Raw genomic sequence first — 12,305 nt, 5'->3', positions numbered from 1 at the left:
TTGTACATTTAAGTATATCTTTCAGTAGATTTGAAAATATCAAAAAGGACTCAGCTAAAATTTATTTTTTAGTTAATGTAATTTTTTCTTACGTTATCTTGATCCAACTTTTTCATTCTTTTATCCACTTTGTTCTTGCCAGGTCCTTTCCCATGGAATTTATGAGAAAGATAACGAAATGCTTCTTTTGCAGTTAGCAAACGTCCACTGTCATCAATATATTCTAATTTTACATCTGGCTTGTAATTATTTTTTTCTTTAAAATCTTGAATAGGACCTGTATATCTGTCACGTTTACCAAACTTGTCATCTTCACTATTAAAAGCAAATATATAATTAAAGGATATTCTTTAAAAAAGTCTATTAATGATTTAACGAAATAGTTAGATTAAACATGAAATAAAGCCTTGAAAATGAAATAAGAGTATACTCACTAAAATTTCTCCTCTATAGTATATGACTGTGCTTGAAGCGTACTAGATCGAGGAGCACTGGAATGTTTTGTATCTTCTTTATCCAAGTACCCTATTAAAAATAACAGTAGGATATATTAACCTTTTGGATGTGGTTCTAAGCATGTTAGTTCTTAGTGGTTTAAAATTAATAAAAATTTTTTTTTAATCTTTATGTTTTTTAATAATTATGGGTGTAGTTTATGGCATCTTGAAATAAAAAAGTTTCAGAAAATTAAAAAATATGAAGTATTTAAATTTCTTTTACGTTAAAAAAACTTCTCTTCTTTATGCATTGATTTTAACAACTTCTTCATTCTTGTGGAATAGCATGATGCCAAGCAAACTTAAAATATTAATCCGTAATGCGTCTTTTTAAGCTAAAATATTTCTCCCATTTCCCTATTGACTGTCAAAATTGCTTCCAACATTACACCGATATACACAATTGGCCCAAGTTTCTGACAGATGCTTATCTGCAGTTATTTTAAAATGAGCTAAATTCTTATTAAGATTAATATCCAGAGTTTATCAAAAGTTTTCTTTGAATTTATTTGCTGAATAAATTTGTATGCTTAAAATAAAAATGTCTGCAAACTACAAAGAAAGTATTAAAAATAGTTGAGAAAATTGAAATCTGAGACTGTAAGTACGCAAAAATAACATTAACTTAAAAATATTTTGGAGATTAAATTTTTCTGTATCTGTTTATAAAAATCTAATACCCATAAAAACTTGTAGTGGTTAATTTCCATGAATACCAATTAATTAGATATTAGGTTAAGTTTATTAGAATTTTAGGAATGCAGATTGGAAAAACAGCCAACTTGGATAGCTTAAATTCATTCCATGTAGAATAGAAAAAAAAAGAAAAAATCAGGGTCAAATACTCAGAAATCCTGAGCATAAAATTTTAAAAATTACGTAACATTTAAAAATAGACAATCCCGAATTATTAAAAAATGTGAAATTGAGAGCTGGATTGAAATGGAAATTGAGAGCTAAAGCTGGACTCTTAGTCACCGAGGAGAATTCGGAAAGTGTAGAGGGAGAGGATGATATTCCTTTAGAGGAACTTAAAAAGAGAACCACGAAATGAACGATGATGTACTGATTAATGATTTTCTTTTTATTGATTCTGAAGCTACAACCACAAAAACATTAACTGAATCAGGCATTTTGGACAGTGTGAAAAATAAAAACAATACAGCAATGAATTGTGAGGAAGACGAAGAAGATGAAGACAAAAATAAGGAAGAAATCACCAAACCTTCATATGATGAAATGTTAAAATAATTTGAAATAATTCTATAGTAGATAATAATTTACAAGATAAAGGTGTATCAATAGCAATTTTAATTATGTCTAGTGTTTATGCATTGAAAACTTTTCTTGTGTCGTTTAAGTATTTCAAATGATGATTTTCTACATACAAGTAATGAATTTTCCACATAAGGAACTTTTTACCGGGGTTTAGCGACTTCATTAAATATAGGTCTGACTGCATATATAGAAATAACCTTATTGAAGATTGTGTTGATCAATATTTCAGAATAGTTTATTGAAACGTTAATGAAATATATTATAAATAACAATAAGCATAAAATACCCTTTTTCGTAGCAAGATTCAATGCTCCAGCAACTCCTAAACTTATATCAGGCTCTTCTTCTAAAATAGGCTCATTTTCTCTAATCTAGAAATCAATCAACAATTTCATTATAAAATATAAAGTATTGTAGATAATAACCAAAATAATATTTTAGGAAAACATTTTAAATAGTTATTTATAAATTCATTTATAGGTTTAAGTGTCTTTACACTACTGTCTAAGTTTCCATAGCTCATAATTCCAGATGAAAGAACACAACAAAAATTACATAACAAATTCATAAATCTGTTGCTGGATTTGTGTTGTAAAACTAAGATAACAATTCTGGGTGTTAATATTTTTTGCATTATTAAAAATTTCTTTATGACACATTCTAACAATGTAATTTTAACCGAAAGTTGTAAGAAAAGGATAGATTGAAATATTGATGTGATTATTTAGAAAGATTGTATATTGGATAAAGAGTAAGAAGCTGTTCATATTTCTTGACTAGTATTTTTGTATGGTCTATATTATATTTATGCCAATCTACATAAACACATCTACTCAACTTCTAAATTTATTATTTATCTTTTCTCCCATTTATATTCAAATTTACATTAGGGGATTTGAAAAACACCTATTAAAAGTAACTAGGTATTAAACCAAATTACATAAATATATACATTTGTTTCTTATTTTGTATTATTATCCATAATTTACTATATTTATCCATCCTATAAAGTTATGTTTTATACAGGGTTCGTTGATTTAAATCAGCTTGATTTAAATCACGATTTAGATCAAATGATTTTTTTTAAAAAAATCATAGATTTAAATCAACAAATATTTTTTATCTATATATAGTGATTTTAAAAGTAAAAAAACAGTGTTTTAAATTTTTGATACTTTTATTATTTTCTTTTCTTAGTATTAAAATTTAATTTAAATAAATTACTGCATTAATTAAATTTTAGTTAACGGAATTACTTTCTTGGTGTGTGTTAAATTCCAACACATTTGAAATTACATTTTTAAAAATGTTTTGATTCTTGAGATTGAAAGTACAGATTAAAATAAACATTTAATGCTGTCTTAATATAGACTTGCATAGCTGTAGAAAGTAATTAATAAACATGAATTTTTTTTCAAAAAATAATACTAATAATGTTAATTAAAATTCTACCTTTTGAATGAAAAAGCGTGAATTAAAATCTACATCATATTTTATTGGTGGAAAATGTATATTTCTGAAACTTGAGGTTATATTAAAAAGAAATTACCCTAATATGCCAAAAAAACAGAAAAGGAAAAAAAAAGGGTTGATGAATTCAGATGTTTTTTTCCTAATATAGTGTCATTCTTCCCTTTCAAACTCTTTCAAAGTCTTATTTGATGCAGTAGGGTTATTAACTGGTATTTTTTTCTCATAATATGTTTACAGTATCAAAAAAATTCCAATGAGTACATAGATTTTGTAATTTTTTTTTAGCTTAACTTATCTATTTTGATATAGAATTAAAAATGAATATTTTAATATAAAAATATATAGATTAAATATTTATTTATTTTTTGATGAATGACTACATTTATAAACACAGTCTGCTACATTTATTTTGTCATTTCAAAAATCAAGAAAAAAAAAAAGAAATCACAATTTTAAATTAAAGTTATGGTTTGCTAACTGAAACTTTGTTTTAATAGTTAAAGTACAGGGGTCTGTCCAAGCCAAATTTACTACCGTTTAACGGTACCTTTACAAATTCAACTTTAGGAAAAATGGTAGAATAATCACACAAAATACTTTTTCTTAAAATTTTATTTTTGTGTCTCGTAAGAAACGATAAATCCATATTTTTACTATATTTGTGTTGATTTTTTAATATAATTTTTAATTTTCACAAAATAGGTATCTCTCAGAAAAACCCAGACAGACCCCTGAAGTATTCTTTAAATTCTCTATTACATCTAGTCTTTAAATTTTAATCATGCATTTGTTTCAAAATGGTTGCTATGCATTCAAAGCCATGTATTATAATGAAAAATTATTTTAGTTAGAGCTTCTAAAATATTGTTACAATATAGTTTTAATATTCAGTTAATTTGATTAAACATTTGTAATTTTTTTAAATCATAAATTAAAGTTCTTACAGTGTACTTGAATAAAAATCTGATTTAAATAAAAAAAAATCTGATTCTTTTGATTTTTTTTAAAAAAATCAAAAAAATCACGAACCCTGGTTTTATACACCAATACCGAATTATAATTTTTTTTCTTTCCAAAATTAAATACCACAGCTATCAATGATTTCTGAAAATTTAACTAATTATACTTTGATTAAAAGTTAAGATAATTAGAAATTAATTGCAAAAGAGTTGTGTATCTATTAATTTTAAGGCAACTCAAGATAATTTATAAGCCTGATGCAAAAACAAAATGATTAAGTTCACAAAAAAAAGTCATCAGAATATCTCAGAATAAAGGAAAAAAAATATTCATCTAAAGATGTTCATCAATGATGTTCCTATGAGGGCATCAAATTAAAAGAATACTTTCAAATTTTCTTAATAAAAATTTTTGCTGTCATGTTAAACTAAAATTTCTCTCAATACTTGTTAATTTTACAGAAGGTGCTTGTTCATTTAATTCGACACAAGGTTGGGCATAAAACTGTATAAATTTTAACTTGCTATTTTGAACAATACATAAATAACCTTTCAACTATGTAAGCAAGAAAAAAATATCAAAAATATTTTCACCTACTAATTTTAACATAATGGGCAAAGTGATATTTATTCATCAAATGAATATTTTCGTTGTACTTTGTCTATTTTGCAATGATCCCTGATAAATTCAAGTTTTTAATGTTTAGCTCCTAAAAATTGTGGCTGCAATAGCATTTTTCTTCTTTAATACAAATAAGAAATAATTTATGAAACTAATAAAGATATATAATTTTTTGTTATTAAAGATGAAACCTACACTAGTTAATATTATCTCACCAAAATTTCAGCTGGTTTTTCATCCACATCAACTTCATTCCAAGCTCCCTGATTTTGGGGATCAATTTCTTTTGAACGCTCCTCCAAAAGTTCTTGTTCCAGATCCTTTCAAAATAGAAAATTATAATGAAATTATAGCAAAAATATCATTTTGAGTGGAAGAAACTTTACAAAATTAATTTCAATCAGAAAAATACTTAGAATTCATCAAATGTAAATACTACAGTATATAATGCACAATAAGGTTAAAAACTCTTAAATTAAAACCACAATGAAATATTTATTTTAATTTAAATAAAATTTTAGAAAACATACATTAAAAGAAGTTATTGAAAATAAAATTTTTACTCAAAGAAAAATTTTAAAAAATCTATGAAATAAGTATTAAAAAAAGCTTGTTTATATCAAATTTTGAAATATAACTTTTAATAAAAAAATTTAATTGTGTTTTTCAAAATATCAAAAAATGTTGTCAAATCTTAAGTTTTGCTACATAATAACTAACATTTTAAGGCAAAACTTTAATTCAATTACTAAAATCATTCCTACAACAATGTTACAATTTAGATTTTAAAAAAAGTGCAAAATTAAGCTATATTATTAAACAATAAAAAAAACATTGGTTTACAAAACAATTTTAGATGAAGGGGAAATATAGGCGAGTTTATCATACTTATGAGTGATATTAAATAAGTTCATATACAAAGCAATAAATAAATTTGTAGAAGTTTTACTTTCTCTGAATGTACTTACAACCTATGAATTAAATGGTTTAAAAAGAACAGTATCCATTAAAATTTTATAAAAATAAATAACTACCATTAAATCTTCAGCTTCTTCATCCCGATTGCCACTTAAACCATACGTAGGAATCTCCCCAAGAGTACGGCAAAATTCAGCAACAGAATTCATTTCAATATTTCCACTTTTATCCTTCTGGGAAAGTTTCCCAGATCCATCTACACTACTCAATATTTCAATGACCTATAAAATTACACATGGTAGATTATATAAATAAATAACTGAATAATAAAGTACAGAGTAGTTTAGCTACATTTTTTTTTTTTATCATAGCAAGATATTTTTTATAAAAATGCTAAGAAAGAATTAAAAAATTGTGTGTGAATTAAAAGAAAGCAAAAAAAAAAAAAAAAAAAAAAAAAATCATGGTTTATTTAAATGAAAACAGTAAAAAAATTTTAAGAAACTAATTACGCAAAAGATATTTAAAATTAAATTTCTAAAAGGAAAAAGTCATTTTTCAGAGGGTAAAAGCAAGCAAAAAATTTATATCAGAGAACCTTTTATAGAAAAGGCAATTTACAACACATGAACAAAACTTCAAATACAATAGCAAAGTTAAAAGAGAGAAAAAATTAATGTGGAAAAGCCTATTTTCAACCATATGTATAATAATGGAACATGCAATGCATCTGTTAATCATATATATTTCACGATTCCTTTTTTGACCTTATTATACCATCTTAAAAGAATTATCAAAAAACTTGTATATTTTACAATTACCCACATTTAAATCATTATAAATTTAAAGCTCAATTTCAATATAAAAACATGCATAAAATTTTTAGTTAGGTCTCCTTTATTAAATTAGATTATTTTATTAATTTATTTAAAGAAAAGAGAAAGAATGCAACACAATATTTGTATTAGTTTAATTAATCCTACTTTGTCATATGAACTGGAATAAATTATTTCCTAGGAAGAAAAAAAGATATTTATACTTTTTCAGGAGCAGTAGCCATTATTTTCCTTTCTTTCAATTTTCTAGCTTTATGTAAAGCATCACTCAATTCTTTTTCAGCCGATTCTTCATCTATAACAACCTTGGATAAATCTGAAATTGTTTCATCCTCTAGAGAAAGAAGAAAATATATCATCAAAATTATAAATCACGACAAATATCTTGGACAAATAACTATACAGAAAAAGAGTAAAGGGAGCCATGAAGTATTGGGCAATAGTCAATATATATGGCACCCCCCTAAGTCTGTACCAACCCTCTTAAATTTAGAGCAGTTAAAGCTATAGTTATAAAAGTTGTATATAAGTGTAGTGAACTCAAATGTTCCATAATATGATACTACTTGTGCCACCACCCAGTGAAAAAATCAGGTACATTTTTAAGCAAACAAATGTACATTTTAACTGTTCTTTTCATATCACTACGGTTTACAAGGTGTCTATTTATTCCAAATAATGATACTCAACAACTTATACCTTATAGCCGAGATGACAAATATGATTTTTAACTCATCTTTTGGGATTCAAATATGAATTATACAAAAAGGAATAATACTGGTAAAAAAAAAATCTGTAATTTACTAACTAAATAATATAATTTTTAAAAGAAGATTAAAGCAACAAAATCTACACACATTCAGTTTATTGAGTTTTTATTAATTTTTTGCATTTTCTTGAATTTTGTATTGATCAATGAAATTTTTAACATCATTAAGATGAGCTCATTAATTACATAGAAAATATCTAGTAATTACAACTTTTGGAATGTATTAGCTACCTCTTCTATAAAGTGAAAATATAACAATCTGAATAAACTTTTAAGTGCTGAGTGAATTAATGAAAATACTTTCAAATGCAAATACAATATATCTTATCAACTACAATATATCTTAATATAATTAATTATTAATATATCCTAAGGTTAATTATATTAGTTTCAACATTTAATATTTCTTAAAAAGTAATTATTGCATTTCAACAAGAATCATAAGTGACAAAACAGATTCGCGTTTTCATTTGTTATTTTACTATAAAAATAAGACAAAAGTTATAACTATTGATATTAGATTGTATGAAACAATAAAAAGACCAAAGAAAAACATTTTAATTTCATGAAATAGCATTTAAATTTTATAAAAACCTTTTTCAATTAAAGGAATGCCAGTGCTACTATGCTCCTCAGATGGGATGGCATCAAAATCCATTTCCCTTTGTCTTCGATTTCTCCTGCAAAATAAACAGCTTAATATATTAAAATACCTTAAGTTTTAAAATTATTTAAACATTAAAAAAATATTAAATTTAGCAACAAGTCAGTAACTTTAAAATTAAATTTTGTAGATTTTTAAAAACAAATAAAACTTTTATGCACTATTACAAGAATTTCTTTTGGATATAGCAAAAAAAACTATTTCCACTTTCAGAACTAATTATAAGAATAGAAAAAAAATTTTGTAAATGGTGAGGAAAAAGGAATAAAAATTTTATATTAGCTAAAGTATTCACATTGTATCAAACATTAAGTGAGCAACATTCAGTTTTCCTTAATTCATCCATATTATTATCATGTATAAATTAACAATCAAGTTGATTCATAAATGACATAATATTTTGAATAAAATTATGAGTTATTGATGTTTCATATATATGATTGCAGTTATATTGTTAAATTTCACAAGTATTGTTAAATGTATTTTTAACTACATATATTATTTAGTAAAAATATGAGAAACGTTTAATGTCTACACAACTGTTACTGACTTACAAAGAAGCCTGATACTAACTACAAAAAGTATTAGTTTTTATAGTTAGTTATAACTAATAAAATTTATTTGATAACTAACACAGTTAAGTAATAAAAATAAATACTTTTTTTTAAAATTTTTTAGAGGGTAACTGTTTATAGACAAATTAGTAATACAGTCAGACCTCGATATAAGGTCATCCGCATATAAGGGCACCCCACATATAAGGTCACTTTTCCAAAGTCCCAGCTCACTGAATAGGAATTCTTTGCTACAGATTATCGGATATATGGTCAAGTTTTAAAAATCGTTATCGCTTATAAGGTCATTTTCATCTGAGACGAGGGAAGCTTTTTTCTAACAAAAGCCCATTTAACTTTCTTACAAGGCAATTACCCCTCTCGAGTTCTATGAAAATATTGCAGTCAACGAACAAGCTACAATTTCTGAAATTGTTTCACAAGTTGTGGACAGTGATGACAATGACAGTAATCCTGAGACTGTAGCTGTTACCCAAATGGAAGTCGTCAATGCAATAAATGTCATACGAATTGTTTTACAAACCATGAGGGAGCTGAGGAACATTTTGAGAAGTTACAAAATCTAGAAAACACTGTTCGAAAAATGAAACCAAAAACGAGACAGACCAGCATAAATGATTATTTTAAAATAAGGTAAGATGTAATGTATGTATGTACACTTTGAGGACATTTGTAAACAGCTTTATTTTAAATTAAAATTTGTTTAAAAAATCTAACTTTCTTTAATTTTTTACTAATTCAGTTAAAATTTATTGACTTAAATATTTGACTTACGGCTGATCGTTTTCCTTGGTATTAATATTTTTAAAAAGTCATCATGTCTATTTACGTGCTTAGTTATGAACTGCTTATGAATCGGTTAAAAGGTCACCCCGCTTATAAGATCACTTTTGCAATGTCCCTTAGGGTGACCTTATATTGAGGTCTGACTGTATTAATAAAGAGGTTTTATATGCTTAAGTATTTGCATCATGCTACTACTTAGAAAAGGACTAATTTCTTTTTTCTTTCTTAATTTTTCTAAATTTTTTCTTTATACGCTAGTTTAAATTCATCAGTTGTTCACGGTTTTGCACACTTCTAAGTATTTCATTGCAAGGTTCATATCATTAAAGGTTATCAGGTATCATTAAAAATAATTAAAACACATTTAATTGAAATCTATTTATTCTCAAAGTATTTGTCAAAATGCCAAATAATAAGGTATTGGGCAAATGGCAGGTTCAACTAGCAAAACATTTAGTATAAATTTTAATTCTATCGAACGAATTACAATGAAAGTAATTGAAATATTTATCAAAAAAGGAAGCTAAGATTTAAAGGTAACAATTGTAGTTTAGCAATTGAAAAATAAAATGCCTGAGCATAATAATTAGAACAAATTATCAAAACACTACATATGCAAACACAATTTATAAGTAATTTTAGGAGAAACAAACTTTGCCAACTGCGCATTAAATTCTTTATCTTTAGTGACTCGACAAGCCTTTGTGGCCATGGTCTGCTTTAGAAACTTCTTATATTCTGCCAGAGATTTTCAAAAAAATTTTTTCGTTGTTAGTTTTGGTTAGATTTCTCTTTATTGGAAATTGAGAAAACATACCTAAATGAGCAGTTTTTTCTTTTCTTTATAAAGTCAAAAAAGAAATTTTTTTGTGTCTGGCATCGACAGTGTCAATGAAGTATTTGAAGACCATATACACAACTATACACCATTATTTAATAGTTTACAATTTCCATCTATGGATATCTTAGTGTAACTGCTTATTCGAGCTGTTTCATGAAGTAAGCCCAGAATTTCTCGATTTTGAACTCTGATATTTTGAATAAAGTTTTCAGTACAGATAAATTCATCTAATCAAGGCCAAAATTTACAATTTAATTAAGTTCCTGTCTGAAATTCTAAACTCAGCTCAACAAGGAATCAAACACATTTTTCAAAACTGTGAATATATACTGTATATAAAAATTACTATTTGTAATGATCAAGAATTTGCTAAATAAAGTTCTTGTTTATGAAGTGGTGCATTATAAACAACAGAAAAATAAATGATTATGACTATGGAACATTATATAATTTTATTATTCTCACCGAGATCCAAAGTCTCTTTCAGCCTCCTCCATAGTATTTCCTAACAAATCGTCTGCCTTCAGTATATTTCTGCGGATTTTCTTCTTCTTCTTTGGCTTTCTGAACTGCACCTGAAGGGTCAGGAATCACCTGTTGTATCATCAAAGCAAAACGGTAAAAGAAATCACATTTTAAGCACACAACAGTGTGCTTTAAAAAATTTACTATTACTTTCTACTTAAAAATATAGTAATTTATTGACAATTATAGTAATTTATAACCTGACAGTTCAAGCATTTTAAGCTCAAATATGCACAACTGACAAAAGTATTCAGATGTACAGTTGATCAGAGATACAATGCCCAACTTAACAGGTTTAAAACTATTCAGCATTTACAGAACAGCATATTTATTTTAATACACAAATTGAAACTTCCATTAAGCCATGGGCTTCACTGGTGAGAGAAACGGTGGGTATGTCTCCGCCTCAATAATAAGAAATTTAAAAAAAGTCCTCCCTCATATTTTCAAATAAATTGGAATTTCATGAATAATCATTGATTTAAATTTAGCTTTAAAAACAAGCAAAAAAAAATTATTTTGCAGATAACTTAGCAAATGGACGAAATTGAGATAGAAAACATTTTGAGAACTAATGTAACAGTGCATTTTTGTTTAGTTTCCCTCAAAAATTAAATATCTGAGATGCCCATGTATGAAACTTACAAATTTTTTGCTTTGTTTGTTTGAAATTTTGAGCCAATATTATTCTAATTGCACTGCACCATCTCTGACAGATGATTTTGGCTTTAAGAGTGGTCTTACTCTAGTCATAACTAGGGTTGCAAGTTTGTCGCGGGAAAAAAAAGACATAAATTCGCGAGTGATTCGCGCAAAAGTTTTAAAAATTCGCGAAATTTTCGCGGATAACATATGCACTGATATTTACACCGAAAATCAATTTAAAAATAATAAAAAACAAAAAAGTTACAAATTTTATTTTTAAGCAATATTGATGCCGTTACTTAAATGTACAGAATTTTGGAACAAAATATTATACATGGTTAGGTTATTCTCGCTAATGTTTCTCCTTTCATCACTCAATACATTTTTGTATTTTGAAAAAGATCGTTCAGCATCCACGCTATTAGTTGGTACTGACAAACATCGAATTGCCACTTTAGACAGTTTTGGATAGCGCTCCATCTTCGACAAGCATTTCCACATGCCTTTCTGTACCTATTGAAATAATCACTGTAAATATATGTACCTTCTTACTACTAGGAATTTCCTGTGAAAGAGTCAATTTTACTTCTTCTTTTGTTTTCCTTTATCTTTTATATTCTAGTTGACTGTTAGGAAAGGGAGGCATTGGTGTCAATCAGTCAACAAAAAGACCAACCTTTTTGTGACCATCAGTCTTCAATCAACTTTTCAGTCCTACTAATTCCAGCAATGAAATTCAATACCCCAAATAATTTGTTAACTACAAAAGTCTTGTGGTTGCCCCCCCCCCCCTTTACATGGTGAGTGCTATAAGATGGAGGCTCATACAGTGAGAGGACTGTCCCTCTGGTCAATGGAGGGGGAGATAAGAATTGATAGATTTATGAAGAATTAGAATGTAGAAAATCTTATCTTTC

The 12,305-nt window shown here is 26.5% G+C and overlaps 1 protein-coding gene across 1 annotated transcript in view; it reads right to left on the bottom strand.

Annotated features, from left to right (window-relative positions):
• LOC107452658 (U4/U6.U5 tri-snRNP-associated protein 1) overlaps positions 1-12,305 on the bottom strand; it is a 39,471-nt gene that overhangs the window by 3,150 nt on the left and 24,016 nt on the right. Inside the window, exons 20-27 of the mRNA XM_016069204.4 lie at positions 10,684-10,793; positions 7,947-8,032; positions 6,787-6,917; positions 5,864-6,028; positions 5,045-5,149; positions 2,062-2,146; positions 435-525; positions 93-315 (exon numbers count right to left, since the gene is read on the bottom strand). Coding sequence (XP_015924690.1) covers positions 93-315; positions 435-525; positions 2,062-2,146; positions 5,045-5,149; positions 5,864-6,028; positions 6,787-6,917; positions 7,947-8,032; positions 10,684-10,793 — 996 coding nt within the window. The remainder of the gene's footprint in view (positions 1-92; positions 316-434; positions 526-2,061; positions 2,147-5,044; positions 5,150-5,863; positions 6,029-6,786; positions 6,918-7,946; positions 8,033-10,683; positions 10,794-12,305) is intronic.

This window comes from Parasteatoda tepidariorum, chromosome 3, assembly GCF_982258835.1.
Source record: "Parasteatoda tepidariorum strain Cologne lab strain chromosome 3, Ptep-v5.0, whole genome shotgun sequence".
Taxonomy (NCBI): Eukaryota; Metazoa; Arthropoda; class Arachnida; order Araneae; family Theridiidae; genus Parasteatoda; species Parasteatoda tepidariorum.
The sequence above is the reverse complement of the archived record's forward strand: the minus strand, read 5'-3'. Positions and strand labels throughout refer to the sequence as shown.